Here is a 26,571-nt window from a genome sequence, read left to right on the forward strand (position 1 = left end):
GTAAACATGACCCAAGTTATCACTTTTTGATTATATTCATTTGAAACAAATGTCTCTAATTTACAATAATCGATATCACCCGACTTTCACAAACAAAACAAAAAAAAACAAAAAATAAATAAACGTTCACTGTCAATGAAAATAACATTTACACAAACATCTATTTATACTCATGTAAACATTGAATGTACGGTTCACTTAGTAGGTCATATAAAAATACGGCAAAGTTGAAGAAAATATTTTGGAATACGCTGTACATGTTTTGAAATACAAAGGATGGCATACTGTTTATTCTTTAACTGGTCATCAACAACAACAAAAAAAGGTTTTGTCTGGATTAATTAATTGGGTCAAACCCTATTTACCCGAGTAGAAATTAATCAATTTAATATGAATTAGACTTTGTCATCATGGAATATTTGATTAAAAATTAATCATTATACTTAATTACATTATTATTTGTCATAATTAATTATTAATTAAGACATAATTAATTATCAATTAAGAAAACACAACATTTCCTTAATTATATTACTAATAAAAAAAAAAATGACCACTTGACCCTTGTCGAAAATTCCCTCCTCCAAACAAAATGGCGGCTTTAACATTGGGTCTATGGGGAAAAAGTGGTCTAGTCTCATAGGGATGACTACTGGTTGATTTGGAACCCTTCACTTCCCTTAGTTTTGTTGGGTGAAGCATATCAACCAAAAATTTGAATAAAAACTGCTTGTTTGCTTTTTTGAACTCGTGTCGGTCGTATTGTAAATTTCATCGAACAACTCTGCGTATATCTTGTTTACAACAAGAAATCTGTGAGGTTATGATAGCTAAAATTTCCATGTCTATTTTATACTGACATCAAATATATCAGTACATAGCTTTGGATCCATGCTATCATTTTATGATAGACAATTAATAGGGAGAATACAGCATCACAAATGTCTAAACCTTACACTCTACAGCAACTATAAAATATACATGCCCCACGCCAGGAACCGTTTAAATAGTGCATATTACACTTATTTTTTGGTTTTGTAACACAAAAAAGGTCCCAAATTTTTTTCGCCTCGCTCCGCTCGGCAACTTTAAATCCTTCGCCCACCCCCCTTTCCAAAATTCTGGATCCGCCCCTGTACAGAGCGCGTCTACTGGACCATTTTATTTTATTTTACTTTCGTTTTTTGATTTAACCCATATTTTAAATGACTTTTAAAAACTTAAAATAAATCTACGATATACCCACTTATGTAAATATTCCCTTTTACCCGGCCAGTAAGGGGTGTTCCTAATATAGGAAGCTTATACATAAGAAAGAAAGAAAGTATTGGAACGTATTGAAATTTTATCATTATTGACATAAAAAATCTTTTATTTTTTTAAGGAACGCATTTTTTGAAAAAAAATATTTTTAACGCAGACCCGTGCACGTAAGAAGGAGGTGCTCCTCAGAAAGGAGTCTTCTACAGAACTTTCATACATGCGCGTGCGTGAAACGGTTAGTAGCCATTTTTTTCCAACTTACACGCTGCAAAAGAAAAATAGTAAAATAGGTAAATATTGCATTGTCTCTGTTCACATTTTGACGTTTTGCATTTTTTTGAAAACTATATCATTTCTGAAATCATTAGATAACATAGAAAAGACAAATATGCACAGCTTTACCGTAATTACAGAGACAGAAGGAAGTAATTTTGGTGGCGACAAAAAAAAAATGCTTGAAAACCTAAAGGGGTTATGGCCAAGTCACTTTAGCTTCAAGTCAATACGCAATTCTAACAATTAATAGGATAATTGGTTCAGTGAAGAAATATATTTCCGATGTTCTAAATGAATAGAACAGAATGTTTTTATTGCTAACAGCTTCCAAAGCTTGCGAGTTCGTGGTCTAGTGGTTTAGACCGATGGCTACAGTGCTGAAGGTCCTGAGTTCGATCCTTACTCGGGATGCTAAAAATGTCAAGTCATAAGAAGGGTGATTATCACCCTCCCTCACACATCTCTGGTACCCAGACTGGAGTTTAAACTAGCATGGGTACTATGAGGGCCTCGGTTGGTCAAAGTTAACATCAGTTCGTTGATGGTTTTCTGTAACAAAAGAAGAAGTTGCTCCCGACTTTGACCTGGAGATCAATCTGCTGATATCTCTTCGGTTTGTCTGTTCCCACTGATATAAAGCCCTGTGATTTTCTCCGAGTACTTCGGCTTCCGCCGCCATAATAACAGACTCTGCCCGGTGCCTATTAAACACTCCTTGTTAATGGAGTGGAGATTGTCCTTGTAAATATTAAACATTGTAAATACGTTAGTTACACATCTCCATTAATTCCAGTAGGGAGTGGACATGGATTCCACTGTACCTTCGCAGCTCTCAACCTTCAATCTTCAATCTTTGTCGTGATGACAGAGTAATCTCTCTTGTAAATTATCCTCTCTTGTAAAATAATTATCACAAATGTAGTTTCTCCTTTTTACTTATATATTGTAGGTGGCGCTTTAAAAATATTATAGAATTATTGTATGAAGTGAAATAAATTTAAAAAAATGGTTTATTAGGTTATTGAAATGGCATGAAAAATTAAAAATATAAAAAATTTAAAGAAATTTGTATCAAATTATCCACTAAAACGGTTTGTTTCCTCTATGTACTCCGCTAATAATTGATTGATATTTTCTGCATTTGGCAAATTGATTGTTAATAAATTGTCTAGATCTGTTGGAATTTGTCCTGTTATGAAGTATATTTGATGAAATAATTTGTCTCTGGCATCTGAATACAGGTCACATTCAAAAAGGTAGTGTTGTACATTTTCTTTTTGTTTGCAGTGATCACAGGTTTCCGAGTTGATGTGCTGGTTTATTATAAATTGGTATGCATTTAATTTAGAATAACCTGTTCGTAAACTGTTGATTATGTTGTACATTTTTTTTGACGGGAAGTCTTTTTTAACTTTATCTTTAACTTCAGGATGAAATCTGAAATAATGACGTCCAGTATTACTATTTTCCCATCTGCGTTGCCATTTTTTTGTAACAGAATTTCTAGCTGCTTTTTTTACATCTTGTTTTGTAAACACTATGTCATCAACTGCTAGTGTTTCTGCTTCTTTAGCAGCTTCTTTTGCCAGGGAGTCTGCCTCGTCATTTCCTTTTATGTTGGCATGTCCTGGTGTCCAGTTTAAGTTTATTAAAAATCCATGTTCGTTTAAATTTTTTATTTTCCCTTTGATTTCGTTAATGGTTTGATGATAGCTGTCACTTTTCCAATTGAGAGTTAAGATACCTAATGCTGTCTGACTGTCCGAAAATAAAGTTAAAGTATTAATTTGCTCTTTTGAAAAAGATTCCATATAATCCAGAACCATTTTTATTGCTATAAGTTCAGCTAACAAGATTGATCCTTTGTTAGAGACAGGTCTTTTTAATTTTTCTTCTTTATCATTAATGTAAATTATAGCTCCTGCACCGCAGGGGCCTGGATTTCCTAAAGTCACCCCTCTCAAGGGGTTCTTTGGATATCGGAGGAATCTACAAGTACATACATACATACATGCATACTAACCGTTAGGTTTTAAAAAACAGTAGCTCTATATTTCCTTATATATAAACCTAACTTTAAACAAATCTTATATGCTTTATTAGTGGCGTATTCAAACTTTTTATAAGGGGGCCTGCTACATGTAACTGACCTTAGGGTGGTCGTGCTTCAGTGATTCCCCATGTCATCAACAAAATTGTCCCCTCTAAGTAACAAAAGGGGGCCAGGATCTGCCAGCAGCACTCGCGCCTGCAAAGTGAAAAATGATTAATATAAGTTGTTATAACTTGTTTCTCAATCCTCAATAAACATGATGAAACTATCTGCTGTCAAAATCACAGTGAACCATACACAGTGGTACCATATGAATAAATGACTTAAAATGAAGACATACTGTGCATGTGTGTCGAACAGTACACACCAAGTTAAAAATAAACAAAAACTAGCATGTATTTACAGGAATGAAATCCAATAAAATGCTGTAATTACAGACGATTTAAACGTGTGTATCTAAAGGTAGAATCTTTGGGCCACAATTAAAAATATTTCAGTTTGCCCAAACCCTACCCATGATGACTGGGTGTGGGTAGGTAGGTAGGCAAATTCTTTTTTTTTTTTTTTTTTTATCGGAATTTGCATGAAAATATTAAAAGATCTTATAACAGTATATCTTTATTTTCCCGTCAAACCTTTGTAGAGACAACCAAAGGCCATGAATTTAAAATAAAATTAACGGTACCAATTTTCTTGCACCAGATGCGTAACCTCTATACAAAAATTAGTCTAAATATGATTTGTATCCTGAGATGTTTATAATCCTGACAATTGCTAACTGTGTGAAAGGGCTGGTGGATTTATGAAGTGATTTCAACAGTTCCATCAACACGATGTTTGTGTAAAAAAAATATCAGCTGATTTAATATATAATGATTAAATTTGTTTGCAGTTTTTAAATCCTATTTCTATTAAAATAGATTAAATGTCCTAAAATATTTATATGAATTATTATCTATCATCCTTAGTGTCTTTTTTATGTTTTGAAAAAAAAATATTTTACATTATCACACAGGTAAACTAATTTGGCTATAAATAGATCAAAGCATGTTCTGTAGAATCTCCAAACTAAAAACGTATTTGTTATAATTTTATTTCTTTAAATAATCAAGTTTAATTTTTGAAAATAATCATTGTTGATAAAATATAATTACAAAAAGTTAACGTTTTCTGAAGACTATTTATTTTTAGGTCATGGTTCTAGAGGCTTCCTCACAAATTTGTATAAAAATCCAATATGGCGTCAATAGCATGTTTTTACTTTTGCACATGTGAAAAAAATATTTCTGACAAAAGTCAGATTTCTCTTGTCAAAAAGGATTTATATTTATATTGCAACAAATTATTCAGAAGGAGTTACATTCAGTTAAGATTATATTTCTGATTCTGTGAGCAATTATAGTTTTATCAAATTCTCCCAAACAGCAACATACTGATCTTGTCTAATGAGACTTGTAAATTTGAACTATTTGAATATAAGGGCATCTAATTTACATGATAAAGGAAGATTATAGTTAAAGACAACAATTTATCAAGAAATAATTCCTTTTTATTCAGTAAAAACAAAATCTTCTTGCAAGATTGTAAATTCGCAACTTCCGGATCCATTTCCTGTCAGAATAACATTGAAAATATTCGATTGCACATGGTTTTGAACAAATCTACCTGAATATTCTAATCAGATATTCGATAACACGATGAAATTAACATTGAGCATATAGGTAAGGGTTTGGTAGTACAGACAACTACAGCGTAAAAAAAACTGTGCCACTTCACATGTTTTACTTCTTTACGTTCTTTAAATCAGAAGATAAAAACAGAGAACATCGAATATCGATTAACTGCGTCTCTTATACGCTTTCTTTTAATCTTATTCACAGTTACTTTCAAACGCAAAGACGACAAACATTAAGTTTTGTACGATGACGGAGCGGACCCCAAAAAAATCCGAAAAAAAAAAAATTCTTCAAAAAAACGTCAAACAAGAATTTGAGTCGTCGGGTTTATTTTGGGTCGGTCGCGTTTGGGCAAACATACAATCTTTTTATTTTGGCCTTGGTTAGCTTCCTTGCTAGTTCAACCATGAGGTGTGTTTGATTTCGTCAATTTTATTATGATACATGTAAATGGTGAAAAGTTATCTGAAAGCTGAAATTCCAATTTTTTTTTTTCTTTGTCCGACATTACAAATACTAAAATATTTTTATTGTCTGTTGAATTTGTTACATCAAGTTCATGAAGTTAATAAATTGTAACTGGATATGATTGTCAAGTGCTGACCGTATTCACTTTTACACAGACAAATATGTTTTCAATACATCCCGACAGGTAAAAAAAGATGGAAAGGTGTTCAAAAGTACATATGACCTGATCATTCAATCTATATGTCAAATTAAACCAAAATCATGAATAAGAGACATAAAAGTTGTTCATCATGGCTGCATTATTTATCTAAAACTAAATACAATGTAAGTAGGGTAATGTTAATGGACCAAGTGGCTGTTCATAAACTCCGCAATATTTTCAATTCCAAACTGCAGTTATTTACTGGTTTTTTTCTGTTGTATTTTTAAGTAAATAAAAGGCCCACAACTGTGCACAATATTAAGTTGTATAATTTTTCTTTTCTATGTGAATATAAAAGATTTTAGTCAGTCAGGGGACTTACTGAAATAAGTGATTTTTAAATCACTTATTTGAGTAGCAAATTCGAGGTTTTGTCACAAATTGGGATTTTGTAGTTTTTTCAAAATTTTAAACACATAGGTTTAAATAATATCTTTTAATTAGTAAAATTAAAAAATATGAACTTTTTGCTTCTTTTAAGTAGCAAGGTTTATGCCTTTGATGCTATCATTTAGCTAAAAATTCTATTTTAGTTGAAAAAATGCTATAATAATGGCTTTACATAATGAACTGATACTTTCTTAAAAGATTTTTCCTGTGAAGTTCAAGGTTTCATCTTTCAGATTATGAAATAAAATTCTACTGTTCGCGATAAAAATTTCACTGTTCGGGGGTGTTGAAATTAGTGGGAGTTATTAACAGAATGATACTTAAAGAAGTGATTTTTGAGAAGGAAATTGAGGTCTGATACTTAAACAAGTGATTTTTATGTCATTATCCTAGATACAGTACAAGGTCATCACCTGAAATGACCTGGTCATCCTAGACAACACAGATGTTGGTTCTGATAAGTTTAGAAACATAATTAGTCCCTGGATCATTAGTATTCTATATTTAAAGCTAGAATAAAATATAATTAAATCACTTCTTCTAGTGATTAATTTGTACTACTTAAATAGGTGATTATTAAAGAAGGCAACTCTAACTTCCAACCTTTATGGAAATAATGTTACTTGAATCAGTGATTTAGAAAATCACTTGTTTAAGTAAGTCCCCTGACTGTTAGTCATATGATTTTAGTTCTAAAAACTATGCATACAATAATACATGTGAAGAAAAGACACCAAGAGCATCTCAATGTTTCATACGTGGGGAATACATCAAATGCCACTAGTTAACTAAACTGTCTATACACAGCGTAAATATTTAAACAAAAAACCACTGTTATTCCGCTTCTAATTTATTGTAATAAAAAGATTTTTTAATTTGTACAATCAAATTTTCTTTGCAAAGTAGTCCAGGTACATGTAAACCTTTGTATGAAACATACATTTCCATTTTAAATTTTATATTATAAATAATAAACAGGTCATTGATATGAAAGTTTTCATTGGGTGATAAAATGGTGCTTTGCTTCCAAAATAAGCTGTTGTTACAGTTCAGGCAGTTTTTTGTTGTATCATTTCTATTTGGTAAATGTGTAACCTTGATATTTATGTAGGCAATTTACTTAATTTCTTGACGTTTGATTTTTTAGACCCTGATGCCAATTGATGAACAAGAGAAGGACAGACCTGGTAAAGTCTTTGTAGGAGGTCTGACACCTGACGTTACTGAAGAAGATCTAGAAAAAAAGTTCACTGCTTATGGTCGTGTAACAGAAGGTACACACATCTTTAATATTTCTTTACTAAAAAGAAATGATTGTCAATATTACGTGGTACAAAATCCATAGATAATGTATTTTAACTTCATGTTTCCTACTCTATATTAAATTAAAAAGAGCACATTATATGCCAGTGAATATTATAGATAATAAACCTAAGTGTAAATAAAATATGATTTAAGCAATTATTGTGAAGTGTGGCCTCAGTAACCAAATAAGACAATGACATGTACATAATAACTTACAAACAATTTAATCTATATGATGTATATTTATTTATTGTAATATGTAAGTTGTTGTCTAATTTCAGATTGAGGCCTAATTTACATGCATGCAACTAATCATTAACCATTTATTATCTGATTCAGTAAGTAGTTTAGTTTGTTTTAATACAATTAAATGGTAATTTTTATCAATGCCAGATGCAATGTTATGACATTTCTTTGAAGGAAGACTCAACAGGATGGAAACAAAGGTTGTTCCATTAAGACTTATTTGCATTCCCTAACTGCAAACCTTCTTTTGGAAATGTTGAGTTTTAGACATATTCTAATTCTACAAATTTAAAAATATTAAAATTAAAACCTAAAATTAACTCCTGCCATCAATTGTAAATATGTTGTCAAATAACAATCTATTTCTATAGCATGACATGTTTTAATGAAACAACCAAAAGATTATTATTGATAATAATTTCTGCGACATAGCTGTAAATAACTTGTGTATAATCATTGTAGTCATACTAATCAGAGAAAAAGATACCAGTCAGTCCAGAGGCTACGGATTTGTAACTTTTGAAAACCCACTTGATGCTGAAGATGCAGTGAAAGATTTAGATAAAAAGGTAAATATTGAATAAGGAGAAGTTAACTATTGCCAATGAGACAACTATTCAACTCGTCTAAATGAACCAGATAAACCCAGATAATTACTGAATTTACAATATATAGCTGTCCCATTTTAACACACATGGTGCCCAGAAAAGTCACTGAAAATAGGAAAATGATATAATTTTTTAGTTCAATTCAAAACAAGCCTTGAATATAGTACATTTGTTATTTATTAATCAACAGGAAGTAAACGGGAAAGTGATTCACGTGGAGCAAGCAGTAAAACCAAAAAGTGAGCGTGAACGAATTAGACGAAGAAGTCCAGACACAAGAATGAGAAACGGAGATGACAGAAGAGGAAGTTCAGATAGGAGAGGTGGTGGAAGTTTCAGAGGTTACAGCAGAGGTGGAGGAATAGGAGATAGACGTAACAGCTTTGAAAAAAGAGGTGGATTTTCAGCCAGACGTGGAGCTGGTGGAAGTAGCCGTCGTGGTGGATTTGGAGATCGGAGAGGATTCTCTGGAATGAGTGATAGACGAGGTGGAGGTGGTGGAGGTTTCAGAGGAAGTAGAGGCAGCAGCAGAGGTGGTGGTAGTTCAATGAGGTCATTATTAATATTTAGATTTAATCTAATATGTTAAAATAGTCAATTCCGTAATCAAAATCAAAGCCATGAGTACACATTTGGTAAACAAGTTGATGTTAAATGTTATTAAACATGGATAATTTGTTACACCATTGACTCAGTAAAAAATATGATTTTAAGAGACAATTATGCAGTCTGGGGCAAAATAAAGGGGTCTGTATAATACATCTCACAGATGGGATCACATCTCGACAACAAAAAAATAACAAAAGATAACTGATGCTAACTTGTTGGACTTGAATATGTGACAGGGTGAATAAGTAGTTGGGTGTCATCTGCCTTAAATTATTTTAAAACGGTGGACTCACAAAATGTACAAAAAAAGATTGCACAATATATGATTGCACAATAAATATATCTGTATAGGAAAATCATTTTACTTGTTCTTAACTATACAGAGAAACCATGGTATACCATTGCTTTTTTCGTCTGTCTGTTCATGGTAAACATGTTGGACAATTGCTTAAAACACTTTAACCAATTTGCTTGACCTCACTAGGTTTTTAGAAATTTCTGAGTAATTGAACTTTATTCTTTGAAAACATGAGAGGTGTATCATGCAATCATGGTGCATATTCATATCAATTGCTTCTAACTTCCTGTTTAGAAAAACCTTATAGCAAGATATTATTTGTGAGCAGTTAGCTTACAGTTTCTACTCTTGACTCAAATACTGAAAGACCATTAAAATTTTTGATTTAGCAAATTATAGCATTGCCTTATTTCTTTTCAGACGAGACAGATCACCAATAAGAAGAGACTTTGATCCACCGCCAAGAAGAAGTAAGTCATCACAAAATATTACACACCAAAATTATAAATCAGTGGCCGATTCAGAACTTTTTATTGCACTGACTGACCTAAAAAAAAAAAGGGGGGGGCTCCAGTAATGCTACAGTGATTCCCTGTATAATCATCCAAATTTTTCCCATTAAAGAAGGGGGCACCTAGATCCCAGTGTTTTCCATTCTGCATTTAAGCCAGTTGTGCCGACCACATTTCGATTTTAGGAAGGTCAGCTTTTTTTTCAACACCCACCTTACCTTAGTGAAAAAAGGAAAACACTGGATCCACAAATGCAAATATGCAAATGCAAAAAAGAAAATTAGTAGAATGTTTATAATCGAAATATTAATTTGAGTTTGTAATTATTCTACCTAGGGCTTTTCTAAAATTAATTGTAAGGAAAGTGGGGGGGGGGGGGGGGGGGGGGGGGAGGACGTTGCTTTTCTTAAAATTTGATGGGTGGTGGTTATTTAAGACAGATTGCTTGAACTTTAAAATGAAATATACAACAATAAACCTACAATAACTTAAACCTGTTAAAACATTATTGATTTAAGTGATATTCATTATATTTAGAAAAGCTTGCTTTTTCTTTAGAATGAGATAATATAATCACAAAGAAAATTGCACTCATACAATGTTGTCAATTTTTCTTGCAAAGATTTTAACGGGGAAAATAAGATCTTTAATCAATCAATCTAAACAGGAAAACTTTTTACAACAAAGAAATAATGACATGAAATATTAAAATGATTCTATTTTTAGGTGAAAGTGACAGATTTGGAGGCCCACCACGTTCTAGAGACTATAACCAATCCCCTCCAAGGGACTACAACAGAGGTCCACCAGTAGACAGGTATGTCCACATTCATAGTCAAAACACAATCTTAGTTCTAATAAACCACATATATTTATTTGGATTTCAGCAAGTCATAAGCAGCAGTTTTTATACGCCCGTTTATGGGACGTATTATGGTAATCCGTTGCCTATCCATCGTCAACATGTCAGACATAAAATTAAAAACGCTTTAACCAATTTGCATAATACTTTGGTGAATTGTTTATATCTATTGACCTACGGTCCCTTTAGTTTTAAATGAATTTTAGATATTATGTTTTTAAGTTGTGGGGTTTTTCATTTAAAAAAGTGTTTTTTTACAGTTTTCAGACAATTTCTCATAAATTCTTTCAGCAGTTCTCATGAAACTTTGGTGAATTGTTTAAATTGTTTGACGAATTTGTGATATCACATTGAGAAAGTATTGAATTTTATTCTATGAAAATGTGATCGGTGTATCATGCGCTCATGGGGCAGCTAGTTATTCACCAATGTCCATATAGATAAATCCATTCAGAACATACAAATCAAGATAAAAAACAAAAACTGAGGGAATCCCATGAAATTCACATCACCATGAAGAGTGCCCATGCAAACCTTCCTTTCTAATGGTTACATCAAGGGTAATTTAAGCGACCCTATAGTTCCCATGGCAGAGTATATGTATCGTGATTTGTAGACCAAGCATGATCTTGCAGCTTGTAATTCGTCCTATCCAGGAAACACAGAGATCAACAAGATAGCAGGTAGGTCAATGTCCATAGTAGACACCACAGAGGATAAATATACACTAAAATGTATAAACTTTAAATCAACAAAATGCAGGATTTAACAAATTATAATTAAATAAGGAAAGATGATTATTTAATATGTATATACATGAATATATGTATATTGTCTGTTTCAGTGTAATGCATGGTTTGCTTTTGTTTTATGTTTTGCAGTCGCATGCCCCCTAGTAGGAGTGCCTCAACGAGAGATTACCCCAGTCGTGATTATCCCCCACAGTCTAGAGCCTATACTCCTCCACCTCCTTCTAGGGACTATGGGTCAAGAGACTATGATCGAGGTCCTCCTTCCAGGGACAGAGGCCCACCATCCAGGTATGATATTCAAGTTTTTTAAATTCACATCATGGGATTAGTTGAAATTTTTTCAATTCACCACACATCCTTATAATTTGAACAGCCATTTTTAGCTCACCTGGCCCGAAGGGCCAAGTGAGCTATTCCCATCACTTTGCGTCCGGCGTCCGTCGTCGTCGTCCGTCGTCCGTCGTCGTTAACTTTTACAAAAATCTTCTCCTCTGAAACTACTGGGCCAAATCAAACCAAACTTGGCCACAATCATCATTGGGGTATCTAGTTTAAAAAATGTGTGGCGTGACCCGGTCAACTAACCAAGATGGCCGCCATGGCTAAAAATAGAACATAGGGGTAAAATGCAGTTTTTGGCTTATAACTCAAAAACCAAAGCATTTAGAGCAAATCTGACATGGGGTAAAAATGTTTATCAGGTCAAGATCTATCTGCCCAGAAATTTTCAGATGAATCGGTCAATCGGTTGTTTGGTTGCTGCCCCTGAATTGGTAATTTTGAGGAAATTTTGCTGTTTTTGGTTATTTTCTTGAATATTATTATAGATAGAGATAAACTGTAAACAGCAATAATGTTCAACAAAGTAAGATCTACAAATAAGTCAACATGACCAAAATGGTCAGTTGACCCGTTTATGAGTTATTGCCCTTTATAGTCAATTTTTAACCATTTTTCGTAAATTAAAGTAATCTTTTACAAAAATCTTCTCCTCTGAAACTACTGGGCCAAATTATTCCAAACTTGGCCACAATCATCTTTGGGGTATCTAGTTTAAAAAATGTGTGGCGTGACCTGGTCAACCAACCAAGATGGCCGCCACCGCTAAAAATAGAACATATGGGTAAAATGCAGTTTTTGGCTTATAACTCAAAAACCAAAGCATTTTGAGGAAATCTGACAGGGATAAAAATGTTTATCAGGTCAAGATCTATCTGCCCTGAAATTTTCAGATGAATCGGTCAATCGGTTGTTGGGTTGCTGCCCCTGAATTGGTAATTTTGAGGAAATTTTGCTGTTTTTGGTTATTATCTTGAATATTATTATAGATAGAGATAAACTGTAAACAGCAATAATGTTCAGCAAAGTAAGATCTACAAATAAGTCAACATGACCAAAATGGTCAGTTGACCCGTTTAGGAGTTATTACCCTTTATAGTCAATTTTTAACCATTTTTCGTAAATTAAAGTAATCTTTTACAAAAATCTTCTCCTCTGAAACTACTGGGCCAAATTAATCCAAACTTGGCCACAATCATCTTTGGGGTATCCAGTTTAAAAAATGTGTGGCGTGACCTGGTCAACCAACCAAGATGGCCGCCACCGCTAAAAATAGAACATATGGGTAAAATGCAGTTTTTGGCTTATAACTCAAAAACCAAAGCATTTTGAGGAAATCTGACAGGGATAAAAATGTTTATCAGGTCAAGATCTATCTGCCCTGAAATTTTCAGATGAATCGGTCAATCGGTTGTTGGGTTGTTGCCCCTGAATTGGTAATTTTGAGGAAATTTTGCTGTTTTTGGTTATTATCTTGAATATTATTATAGATAAAGATAAATTGTAAACAGCAATAATGTTCAGCAAAGTAAGATCTACAAATAAGTCAACATGACCAAAATGGTCAGTTGACCCCTTTAGGAGTTATTGCCCTTTCTAGTCAATCTTTAACCATTTTTCATAAATCTAAGTAATCTTTTACAAAATCTCCACTGAAACTACTAGGCCACAATCATCTTTGGGGTATCTAGTTTGAAAAATGTGTCTGATGACCTGGCCATTCAACCAAGATGGCCGCCACGGCTAAAAATAGAACATAGGGGTAAAATGCAGTTTTTGACTTATAACTATGAAACCAAAGCATCTAGAGCAAATCTGACATGAAGTTAAATTGTTAATCAAGTCAATATCTATCTGCCCTGAAATTTTCAGATGAATTGGACAACTGGTTGTTGGGTTGCTGCCCTCCAATTGGTAATTTTTAAAGAAATTTTGCCGTTTTTGGTTATCTTGAATACTATTATAGATAGCGATAAACTGTAAACAGCAATAATGTTCAGCAAAGTAAGATCTACAAATAAATCAACATGACCTAAATGGTCAATTGACCCCTTAAGGAGTTATTGCCCTTATAGTCAATTTTTAACAATTTTCATTAATTTGGTAAATTTATGTAAATTTTTACCAAATATAGTTCTCTGTTACTAATGGGCAAAGTTCATTATAGATATAATTGTAAGAAGCAAAATCGTTCAGTAAAGTAAGAACTTCAAACACATCACCATCACCAAAATACAATTTTGTCATGAATCCATTTGTGTCCTTTGTTTAATATGCACATAGACCAAGGTGAGCGACACAGGCTCTTTAGAGCCTCTAGTTATATTTCCCTGTCACAAAACCTACGAGAGTAATAAAGCATTTAACAATATTTCTAATTAACTCAACAGCCTGAATCTGATCAGTTGATCAAAAATTGAAATGCATTATGGGGGTAAATTTCACTCGCACAACCTGTTATGAAATGTTGATATTTTCATTGTCAATGTCATTCAAATTCCCATATAATCATTCATTCTTTTTGTCTTTAAAGTATATCTCAAAAGCATGAAAAGTCACTTGTAGTACTCACAATCTGCATGTGTTTTTTATTTGTTGCTTTTATTGGACATTTAATATGTATATATATCGTTAAAGATCTGTTACACTTTTTTGTTCAGCTAATCAACTGTAATGTGTGAGACTTTTTCACTGCTAATTAACTTCCTGTTAACCAAATACTTAAAATAGGGTAATCATTTGAAGATTTATTTGTCATTTTAGTTATTGAATAATTTTTTTTCCTGTAGAAAAGCTCATCTTTTTTTCAAGTAAAAGCTTTATCCCTGTTGTGTCATCTGCCACCCTTTTCCAGACATTACATTAGGCTAAATTTACAATGGTCTTTTCTGAAAAGTTAATGAAGGATGAAGTAAATTGTCTTACTTTGATTTTTTTTAAGACTTGGAATTATTTTGCACATCTGGCCTTGCAGTCATAAAACTTTCGAGTACTTTTGTACTCATGCTCCAAAATCAACCAATCAAAATCTTTTATTTCATGTTTAGAGCATGATTTTTGTGCTCGGAGCACCGAGCACCGAGCAAAGTTTTATGACTTTATGCCCTGGTGTCAATTTTGAGTTTATTTTTATCAATATAGTCATCTGACCAGTTTGATTCCATTACATAAGTGTGTAAAAGTAAAGAAGACTAAAACATTTAAGTGGACAAGCTTTTTTCCAGCACTCTTATACTTTGATTAATTGACAGAGTTAATAAACATTCACGAAATCCTGATTTCTACCAAGATTGTAGCTATTTTTCAAAATACACTTTTAATTACTTTTTTTTAAAATGTATTTATACAGGAGAAATGTTTATGTGAGACTTTGTTCTTTCATTATGTATGTTTTTGAAATAGATAATTTACATTATAGCAGAGACTATGGACCACCTAGCAGAGAATTCAATGGTGCACCAAGCAGAAGCAGCTTTGGAACAAGGGACCCCATAAGTTCAATGTCTAGAGATGACTTCCCCAGCAGTCGGGACACATACAGTAGGGATCCTCCAGCGCGAGACTACCCAGTGTCCAGGTATGTACCTGGTTCTTCTAGGGACTCCTTGGGACTTCGTGACAGTTATGGAGGCAGCGCTATGGTCCGTGATTTATCACCAGCTAGGTAAGTGTGGATTTGGTGTGGCATGGTCAATAATCAGTATAACCATTGTATTGTAATCCCAGTCTGTACCTAGTTATACTCTATCTATAGTAACAAATGCACTTAACTCTTTCCCAGTCATTAATTGTCTTACTAGTAGTATTTGTGGTGGTATCATTAACACTTTTTCATGCATCAGTGGCTTTCTAGTGATTTTCAGTGAATGACATAAAATTACAGCTTTTAAGATAATTTTTGAAAATAAAATCCATTTGTCTGAAGCAAAATTTGTCTATGAAACAGATATTTTTATCTCTGTTGATGTGGTCATTGTCACCTACACCTATGGCAGACCAATGATATTGATATTTTGTATCACCATCCATGTGTCTAACTATTAAGCACAGTGAACCTGTAGAATCTTAGGTTTACCCAAACACTGTGCACCCTTTTTCTGTCCTTGTGATCCTTTACATTTTTATTCTTTCTGGAGGAAAACAAATACCATCCAATATAAAATAACTTTTATTTGAATTACTGAAAAAGAATTATCTATGCTATTTACTGTAAATCAGCAAAAAAAAGCAGTTGCATAAAAAATAATGATTAACCTTCATTGAACTTATTTAAAACAAACAAATTACAAAGTTGAATTCTAAAATCCAAAATGGGCCAAAAGACAATAAACATTCTGTGGTAAGATAGCTAAAATTGTTCGGTAGAAAAAATGCTAGAAGTCCTGTGAATGCTTGATGCGATGCTACTGCCTACATATTTAAAGTAAGTAAAACATGCAGTATTATGTTTATGTTAAAGTTAGTCATTCCAAATAAATACTAATCATTTATTATTATTCTTTTAATTTGATTTTAATGTTTTATTCGAATCTTTTAAAATCATGGGACTAAGTTATAAATATAAGTGTGGTAATATTTCACTACTAACTGATTAAATATTTGTTAAGGTTATAACTTTCACTACATACTGCTTTCCCTATGTCAAATCTTTTTCACTATACAACAATTATCTTGTTTGTAGCACTAATTATCTAACCTTTATAGATATGTTTTCTTTCTTGGTATGTAAAGAGATGTTGGATTTTGGTCAAATACAAACTTTTACATGGTTCCTGGCATTGGTGAAAACATGTAATTGGTTGAAACACATTTTTAATTCAACTCTCTCATAATCTCATTTAGTAGGTGAACAAAAGTTACATAAAATGAAAATACAATGAATACAGTACAGAATTTACTCCCCAACTTCAGCAAAATTATCAGTAATTTAAGATCTGATACAATATGACAATATGAATATTGGTCAAATCATCAATAACCCTATGATAGATCTTATTGCTAAGACATTATATTTTTGTAATCATCTCTGCAGTTTTATATGCTTTTGTGCATGTTAGCACCAACAAAAATCTTACTGTAAAAAAATAATACTAAAATGATGGAAATATTTATTAAAATGATATATAGATTCCTGCTGGCAGAATCCCTTTTCCTACATTGATGATAATATTGAGTTATAGTTTAAACCAGTGTATCCATGTATGACATCTTTGCTGCAATGGTATATAGTTATATAAGTGAAATGGAGAATTGTTTATAGGCCAGGCAATTATAATGTAGATAGGATTGAGGGTCTATTGTTGATTTATTATTGCCACATTGTAGAGACTTTGGTAGCAGTAGAGGCCCACCAGCTAGAACTTATGATGATAGAGGTGCACCCTCGAGAGACAGAGGACCTCCACCAAGGGATTATGACTCATACAGAGGTTTGTTTCATATGTGTTGTCAAAAAAACCATGTTATTTGAAGAAAATTTAAATATAAAATTTAAAAGCACTCTTAATTTTATTGTCTTGCCTTGACGGAGTCAAAAAGCGAGACATAGGTATGCTGTTTCCGGCGTCAACAACGGCGTCAACAATGTATTAGTTTGTGATTAGGTCTAGTTTATGGTGAACCACAAGTGATAAGTCAATCATATTTGGTATGCAGTTGTATAAGCATTGGCACATCTCATTTCCATGGAGATTATTTGGCCCTGCCCCTCAGTCATGGTCTATTGACTTCGAAGCTTTTGCTTATTTTACATGTATTAGTTTGTGATTAGGTCAGTTTATTGGGAACCACAAGTGGTAGGTCAATGATATTTGGTATGCAGTTGTATAAGCATTGGTATATCTGTTACATTTTTCTCCATATATAAGTCACATTTTGTTTCAAACAAAAAATAAACAAATATAGAAATCTTTAAAAAAAAATTAAAAGGAAGTAATCAACATATGCTAATTATATGGCCTAGTCTAAATCATATACCACTAGGTGCCAAAAAAAACCGCATCGCAAATAACCTATTGATTTGAATTTAACATAATTGTTCACTTACCTATATGTTTATTTCGATAAACATGACCAAGCATGTACAATGATGTAAGCTTGGAAAAATAAAATCCATCATATCATATCATATAATAAGTTAGGCTAATTTCAATACACAGGTTACCTGTGAGAAAGTAAACACACATAATATAATCACAAAACGGTACGGCATAGTTCCGTTATTTTTCCCGATTTGTAAACAGACACACACACAAAAAAAAGAATGAATCTATTTGTAATAATGTTTATTTATATGATGTATTATGTTTAATTGTAAAATACTAACATGAATATAATATATTATTATATATTCTCCCTGGATGTATAATAATTGATATACAGGGATACTTAGCCTAATGATGTAAGCTAGGTAAATTGTTAAACAGCATTTAGTGCAATAAAGATGATTTGATTGTTTCAAAAAAAAATTCAAAAAAAATTGGAACACAAAATCCAATTTTGATAAGTCAAGCAGGAAAGACATCTCATCATTTCCACGATTGTGTTTGCTTATGTATTGTAATTCTGATTTCAGATAGTGGAAGATCAAGTGGTCCACCTCCAAGCAGATTTAATGGCCCAGGTAATGTTTGTCAGATTGTCAGAACTCTACTTTCACTTTATTTCATTATTCTTAACTTTGAATCAGATATTTCTCATACAAATGCTTCAAAAATTGTCAGTTTACTTGGAACATGTAAAAAGGAATGTTTCAACAATTCAATAACTCACACAAAAACCTCTTTCTTTAATTAGATTTACTGCTGTCAAATAGTTAAACCCATATCATTTCCAAGACAACACAAATAAATGTCTTCTGTTTCATTTTGATATGACAACAATGTCTAGTGGTTAATTACTCTACCTTGTCTTTGTTTTTACCCTGAATACTCCCTGATACTATCAAACCCCTTTAACTTTAATAATTTAACTTTCTATCATAACAGATAGTGGACGATCAAGTGGTCCTCCCCCTAGTAGAAGTGGCCCACCACCAAGTAGAAATGGACCTCCCCCAGGAAGGTTTAGCAGCCTTGGTATGTATCTGACTCCCTGTCCACTTTCATTTCTCAATTTCCTTTTGAGCTTTTTGTAGATTATTTAATTGTTGCAATTTGAATCTTTTAATCAAACTGTTAGACTATAAATTTTATAAAAATGAAGTGTATTATGTTGACTCTGATCAGGCCTTTTTTGTCGTGAAATCCCAATAAAAGGAGTGTAAAGTATCTGCTCATGCTGCTATTCCATTGATATAATTTATATTTTTTTTATTTGGTCAAGAACTTTTAAACATAGTTGTTATTTGTGTCAGCCATGTTCAAATCCGCTTGGCAGCCAGTTCCTATTTTATTATAATTTGATTTTTATTACTGTGGATTTCTTTTATTTAATGGATACCAATGTTCATGGATTTTGTAGGTATAGGCAAAAGGTAAATGTCCATAAGGATTCTAGGCCGGCTTTGGCAAAACAATGAAGTAAAAATCCAAGAAAATTGGTACCCACAAATATAAAGAATCCATAATGTACCAACTTTCATCAAGATCTGAAAACAACTGTGTGTTGTATAATCTTTGAATGATATGACAAAAATCTCTTGTTCTTTAATTGCTCAAAAGCTTTTTTCTTATTTACTAAAAAGTAGCAAACTGACATACTTTGTTTGGAATATTGATCAGCTGGAATTTAAAGTATAAGAGTTTCAAAAGTTTGAAATTTTAACTTTAGCTTTTGGGGATTTTAAGTAATTTCATGCTGAAACCTAACAGAAGACAAGTATAAGACTTTCTAATTTGTGGTTAAAATAAATAGCAGATGGTTTTTATTAGGTTTTAGGATAACAGTATATTATTAACAATGCCATTATAGTTATATAAGGATATAAACTTGTTTGAATTGACTTTCTAGGGCATTTAACTACAGACTAGTGCTTGTGAAAAGTCTTGTTTTTATTCTGTTTAGGAACATGTACCAGTATAATTAGTGCATATATTAAAAGCCATAATAAAAAAAACATTGCTTTATTCCCCTCCAACTTTTAACAATTACAATTCGTCCTGGGCAGGCACATTTTAATTTTATTCATTGTGTTCTGAATGTTGTTTTTTTAATGGGAAAAGTTTTAAGTTGAATTCAGATGATCAGTTACCTATTTACATGTTGTGCAGGGATGAGCATTTCTTTTATTATGGTTTGATAACTTTTGCATGTTTAAATTTCATTTATGTTTTCTGTAATGGTAAGTAAATTGATAATTTAACAGTGAAGGTAAGAACAATATAGAAAGGGAAAGGTGTGAAATAACAATTAGGATATAGCAATAATGGTAAGCAATTCAAATATGAAATCAAATGGAAATAAACGAGGAAATTTTGAATCAATGGATGAAGAAAGGAATGATGGATAAATACTGAACAAAAATTATTACTGATAAGTGGACAATGGATATGATGGATTAAAAGGATAATCCTATATAACCAACATGAAATACCAAATGAAACCTATATATTACACACACTTCATGGAAAAGGCTGCTTTCTGGTGAAAATCTTACTACTGTGGAATGGAATTTATTTATTTGTCTGGATAACTTGGAAGAATGACCATATATCATCATCACAAAATGAACAAAGGACATAACTGAAGCATTTCGCTTGCATTTATTTGGAAACAAATTATTTTGCCTTTGAACAGAGTTGCATCTGCAATACTTTGGGAAGTATTTTTGCGAGGAAATAATGAAATGATAAGACTGAAAGAACATATAGATGTATGCTATTATTGGAATGGATATAAAATGAATGTTATGCTGACACTAATCATTGGACTGTTGAGGAAAGGATATTGTGGAACTTTTCATTGCAAGGAAAATAGTGGAATTGATAGCCGCCTCATCTATTGGTCGTTTCATTCTTAAACTTAAAAATTATATCAGTTAATCTAATATATTGTATAATTTTTAAAATACATAATACCTAATTGCAAATTTATTTGATTAAATCTTCCCAAAATTGATAAAATAAAAAGATGCCCAAAATCATATAGCATAAAATTAATGGAATGCCATAAGAAAAAATGTGAAATAAAACTGATTATAAATAGCACAACATTGAGAAAATATATTGTTATTAAACTTTCAGGTAAATGTTTTTCATGAATTCTTAAGATTTGCATATTGTGACTATTCAACCAGATTTCTCTATATAAATTTTAATACTATAAATAAGATGCATGCCTTCACCCTGTATGTGAATTCATCTATGAAAAAGTTTAAGTTGAATTAAAATAATTATAAATCTATGGACATCAAAGTAGAAAAAAATTAATGTTAGTTTTCTTTGATTGTTATTCCTTTAAATGTTCCAATTAAGATAAGATGCTTCTAGATATATATTTGAAAAATTCTGAAAAAAATAAATTTTAAACATTTCGTTGTAATGTAGAAATGAAATTGAGGTAACCAGTCTGACAATAATCTGCAAAGGAAATATAATTAGGAAATAAGTATTGCCTTCTAATGTTCTGACTAAAATTAATCAAATCCCCTGTTTATGTATTTGAATTGATATACAGAAACTTTTGTTAAAAGAATTTCATATTGTAATTCAATTTATATATAAAAATTTGAGTAAAGTTTTTTAAATAGAAGTTATTTATGATCTTGCCAAAGCAAGTGTTTTTACATCCAAATGAGAAAATTTGTTAACAGGGTTGTTGAAATGCTTTATTAGAAATAAAAATTAAAAGTATGGAATTAAAAGATGAAGATTTGATGCATAACTAATAAGTACATAATTTCAGGTCAGCGTTTTATCAACAGATTACAAATTTAGGACAATCTCAACAAGTCTACTTTAATATGCTGGTTACAAAGTGCTTCTTTCAGGTTCATCACATGTGCATTACATGTATATCCTGTTTCGATAAGTGAGCGTTGGATAGATCAGGCAAGTCATTATCTTTCAAACTGAAATAACAATTATTTTTTACAATCTGCAAATTTTAGGTTCTTCAAGAGAGACTTCAAATATTTCAAGACCATCAAGAGGTCCTCCTAGGGGACCTCCAAGTCCAAGGGGACCACCACCTAGGGAAGATAGAAGTAGAGACAGAGAAAGCTTTAGCGCTGGAAGTCGAAGACCTGCTCCGTCTGATAGCAGAGGACCGCCAGTTAAAAGAGCTAGGCCTGGAGGCCCACCAAGAGGTGGTGGACCTCCTTTTAGACGATAAGTTTTACAAACTTTTAAAAAGTCAGTCATTATGTAAAAAGCTTCATGTCAACATCGGGATAGAAAACAGTTTGGACCGTAACCATTTTATGCTTTTATGTACAACTTTAACATTTTATATTCAATCTAACTGTTGTCGACCCTGATCATGTTTGTGAATAGACAAAAATAAATAAATTGGGATTTACAGATAATAAATATAGATTTTATTCTACTAGGCCAAGATTTAAACGTTTATGCAAGTAAAACTTCATCTCTGAAATGTGCAGTGTATGTGATACCAAATCACTGTCAATGCATGATATAAATGGCAAGATCCATTAGTCGTTACTAGTAGTGCAATGGTAATAACTTTAATTAAAATAGCTAAGATCAATCTACACAAAATAATATAATAGTTACTAGTAGGGTTGTCAAGATGTGCTGGCCATGACATTCTCTGACAAACTGCATATTGCAACTTACAAAGTGATAAGCATTCCACATGCGATCATGCTGGACATATTGAAGAACTTGCACCGTGATCTCAATTTCTGTTACAACCAAGCACAAAACTTCAGGGCATCTTATTGATGCATGAAAAACATGAAAAAAGTTATCTTATATTATTTGATACAAATGTCGAAGAGAGAATTCGTCAGACTTAAGTCCCAAATCGACAAGAAAGTTATCATTTCCCGTGCATTTAGAGGTTTCTTTATACCTTAAAGATCTGTGCTTTTGTCTTCGGTTTTGTCTAGAGTTCAGGACAGGAGTTGTGCTTTGCACATTATCCAAATTCGTGTTGGTTTTGGTTGGAATAAGGTGAAAAAGATTATGTTCATGTCTATGAATAACATAATATAATGGTAAAATGCCTACTCAGTGTTGGTAAACACATTCAAGAGCAATTATTTTCAAGCTCTGAACAGTGGAAATAAAATAAGATCTTGGTAGAGATGAGCAACAAATTAGAAATCCGTTTAGTGAAGATGAAATTATGAGAATATCTTCAAGCTTAAAGTGATATCAGAATAACATTTGACAAGCCTGTCACTAGAATGTACACATCAGAATATTATCCTGTGTAGTATACAAAAGAACTTAACCAGAATGTTATTCTGATTGATATACACCAAGACCTGTTTCAGAATCTTAATTCAGTTTAATATACACCCAGAAGAACTGTTTCAGAATGGTGTTCCTGCATAATATAAACAAGAACCCGTTTCAGAATCTTAATTAGATTAGTATACACAAGAACACTTTAATGTATATTTGGAAACTCATTTCATCTAATATACACCAAGAATGAATTTAGAATCTTATTCTGTTAACCACATCTGATTCAATACGTTCTTAGAATCTTAATGTAAATAATTAGCATTGGAATGTCGGTTGCTTGTAATTATCCAACAGTAATAGCATTGTAAATCAACATAGTATTATATTGCAAAACAATTAACCGTCTTGTTTCTTTGCACATACCATTCTTTGAATTCATCAGCACAACCAAAGGAACAAACAGAAGAGGAAAGAACTACAATCAACCTATAAAACATCTGCTTTAGACAAGTGAAATTCAACTATTGAAAAGTTTTTATCCTCAAATACAACGATGTTAATAAGTTAATTGCATCAATTCAGCTGTAACAAGAAGCCACTGAAAGGGCAAAATCTCCGAGGGACCAGGCTAATAATTTGGTATTCAGGACACGTTTTTTCAACATCAGACTCAGCCATATTACAAGTAGAGGGAGAATCTTCTATGTGGTGATTTTATACAAGGAAAACATACTTCTATTAATATATAGATTGGAGAAGTAAATTTAATTAGGTGTTTGATTAAAAAATGGGAAGATGTGTACTATCAAGAGAAAAGTATTTTTGAAGACTGGAGGCACATATAAAGTTAAATCTACAAATCCATACATCATATACTTCATTATGTTTTACATCAAAGAAAAAGAGATCTTTCTTTTACTCAAATTGTAATGATCAGATGAGTTACTGTATTGTCGTGGTATTGCTTAGCCATGTATAAATTGAAAATTATGTTGGAGTTATAAACAATTTGATTTTTGAAAAGGTCGATCAACTTTTTAAATAAAGGCAACAGTTGTATACTGCTGTTCAAAAGTCATAAAGTGTGAGAAAACAAATCCTGGTTACAAACTAAAACCTAGGGAAACATCAACTATAAGAGGAATACAACTGAACAACAGATACTCAAGTGCAACAAAATCATATGATAATGCAACAAACATAGAAATGATCTTGTTGAAAATAACTGCCATCTTCTTGACTCGGTACAGGTCATTTTAAGAATAATCGAGTTTTTATTCATAGAAGACAAAAAGTAGCCCTAGATTATTACTTGAACTGAATGTTGTAATTTTATTACGACATGATCCCTTACCAATGAATCTTATGAGATTTTTGAGGACATTGTGTCAAAAAGTGCGCAAGATTTCTTGACAAACGTTTCTCCCCGTCTCTGAAAATTTGTTACCAAGCATTATTTTTTTTTAATCTGACAAAAAAAAGTCACATCTTCATTTAAAACCAAAGATAACAGTTTTCACTTGTGAGTTTTATCTACAATTATGCACATGTCTGTTGATTCAATGAAAGCAATATAGTTTACATGCTGAGAATGAAAGAATTGTATTTGAAAATTCGTGGAGACTGTTTTATGCTGTTGAAAAAGTAAAATATTAATGTTCAGTGGAAAGGGAAAAGTACAACTATTTACACCCACTTATTTTGGAATGGAAATGATATTTAAAAAAAGCTTAGAATACTTTCCTGGGATTGTTGGACATCTTAGTTGAGAACACAACAGAAAAATATGGAATAAATCAAATCTTCTTGATCTGAAGACAATCTGATCACTCAACATGCTTGGTTATTTTTTAGTCCGATACGACATGTAGAAATGAATTCAGAATTTTTACTTCATAACTGGACTACAAGTGTACATCTGATATGAAGGAATGTATCTATAGATAATACATTTGATACCAAGGAAAGATACAGACTGCAAACTAACACCATGTTAAGAACTATAAAGATATTTTCACTTGAACAATTGTCTTGGCAAGAAGTTCTTAGTTCTGATAACCTGAAGCAATGATTAATAATCTCACAAAAAAATAACATGAGTGAAATATGAAACAGCTTTGAAATCTTGAAAGTTAGGTTTGACTTTAAATGATAGATATCAACTGTCCAAGGTACAGTTTTGAGTGGCTCCTTTGATCTTTAAATCATCTATTGATCCATAAAGGAATACTGAAATCCGGATTACAAACTAAATCGAGGGAAACATCAACTAAAGAGGAAAAGAATGAAACAGCAGAAACATTGAAGTGCACCATCAACACATGCAACAAACATAGAAACAAAGTTAAAAAGTGTTGATCACATGTGTACAAACAATGATCATAGCTATACAATACAACACTCAAAGCACAATTGGAACTCTTGACATGGTCTTTAAAATGAGCATCCACAAACTTGTGTATCCAATCACTGAATTGTGTTACTGCTGTATTTTAAGCAAGTTTTAAAAAGTCCTTATTTTTGTCATAAAGTAAAGTAAGACATATTGTATTTTCAAGCAAATAAGCAATAAAAAGAAGGTTCTATTGGGTGCTCCTCAAGGTATGCAAATTCTGCTCTTCATATTGTACCATTTTAGAAATATGTGGCCATCTAAATTGTTAATCATTTGCAAGCAGCAATGGATAGGGAAATAAATACATTTATAACACTGTTATGATTAGGGCAAAATATTCACTGTTTGAAGTAGAGAGAGTTGTTAAAGATTTACACCCATGATTTATATTCATTCAAGACATCAGCAAAAGATTATTTTGAACAAGTGATTAAAGTCAGAAGTATCTGAAAAGTGGACTATTTAGAAAAACGAAAAAGATGCCAAAGGTAGAAAAAAATGAGATTTTGATTGTACAAGATAATGGATATGCTGGAAAAGATTCCCAAAAATAATATTGTGCCTCCAATTCGAGGGTTATGGATATCTGAAGGATCTGAAGTTTTTAAAGTTATTAAATGGTATAAGTTTTGGTTCATATTACCAACTTTTGACTTTGGATTATAGAATTTTTAGACCAGTCACCTACTTTGTGGAAGGACATCCATGTAATTGTTCAAATAAAATCTACTGACAGAAGGAAAATCCTAGTATATAAATGTTGCAATTTGGAGAGATATTTTTAAATAATTTGTTGTGCATTGAAAACATAAATAAAGGCAACAGTAGTTAGTATACCGCTGTTCGAAAGTCGTAAATAGTTCATTCCCCCCACCCAAAAATGTATATTGAAAGCCTGATAAATACTATTAAAAGTTGCTTTATCATGACCAAGTACCAGGATGTCATACCAAAGAGAGGGTAACCTGTCTATAAATTATATAATCCTGAGTTAAAAGTCAG

General features: G+C 32.1%; 2 protein-coding genes across 18 annotated transcripts in view; one reads left to right on the top strand and one right to left on the bottom strand.

Annotated features, from left to right (window-relative positions):
• LOC139517908 (RNA binding motif protein, X-linked-like-1) overlaps positions 1-26,571 on the top strand; it is a 57,246-nt gene that overhangs the window by 24,710 nt on the left and 5,965 nt on the right. For 2 of the 17 annotated variants that reach the window (XR_011663228.1, XR_011663227.1), the window contains exons 1-11: positions 1,362-1,553; positions 7,476-7,602; positions 8,342-8,448; positions 8,678-9,039; positions 9,815-9,864; positions 10,633-10,723; positions 11,650-11,808; positions 15,278-15,523; positions 17,185-17,288; positions 18,434-18,481; positions 18,846-18,935. Coding sequence is in view for 12 of the 17 variants with exons in the window: in XM_071309411.1 (XP_071165512.1) it covers positions 7,482-7,602; positions 8,342-8,448; positions 8,678-9,039; positions 9,815-9,864; positions 10,633-10,723; positions 11,650-11,808; positions 15,278-15,523; positions 17,185-17,288; positions 18,434-18,481; positions 18,846-18,935; positions 21,908-22,131 (1,602 nt within the window). In the remaining 5 variants the exon portion in view is untranslated. Of the gene's footprint in view, positions 1-1,361; positions 1,554-7,376; positions 7,603-7,914; positions 7,972-8,341; positions 8,449-8,677; positions 9,040-9,814; positions 9,865-10,632; positions 10,724-11,649; positions 11,809-15,277; positions 15,524-17,184; positions 17,289-18,433; positions 18,482-18,845; positions 18,936-21,907; positions 22,329-26,571 lie in introns of those variants that run through there. The other 15 variants (XR_011663230.1, XR_011663229.1, XM_071309423.1 and 12 more) reach the window with 14 other exon arrangements.
• On the bottom strand, positions 2,616-3,548 carry LOC139515526 (uncharacterized). Its single transcript, XM_071305103.1, has one exon. It carries the CDS (start codon positions 3,546-3,548, stop codon positions 2,616-2,618), a length of 933 nt encoding a protein of 310 aa, XP_071161204.1.

This window comes from Mytilus edulis, chromosome 3 (assembly GCF_963676685.1).
Source record: "Mytilus edulis chromosome 3, xbMytEdul2.2, whole genome shotgun sequence".
Taxonomy (NCBI): Eukaryota; Metazoa; Mollusca; class Bivalvia; order Mytilida; family Mytilidae; genus Mytilus; species Mytilus edulis.

Bases quoted from the DNA above. Each gene is read 5' to 3' on its own strand.
- LOC139515526 (XM_071305103.1), bottom strand. From the start codon at position 3,548: ATGTATGTATGTACTTGTAGATTCCTCCGATATCCAAAGAACCCCTTG.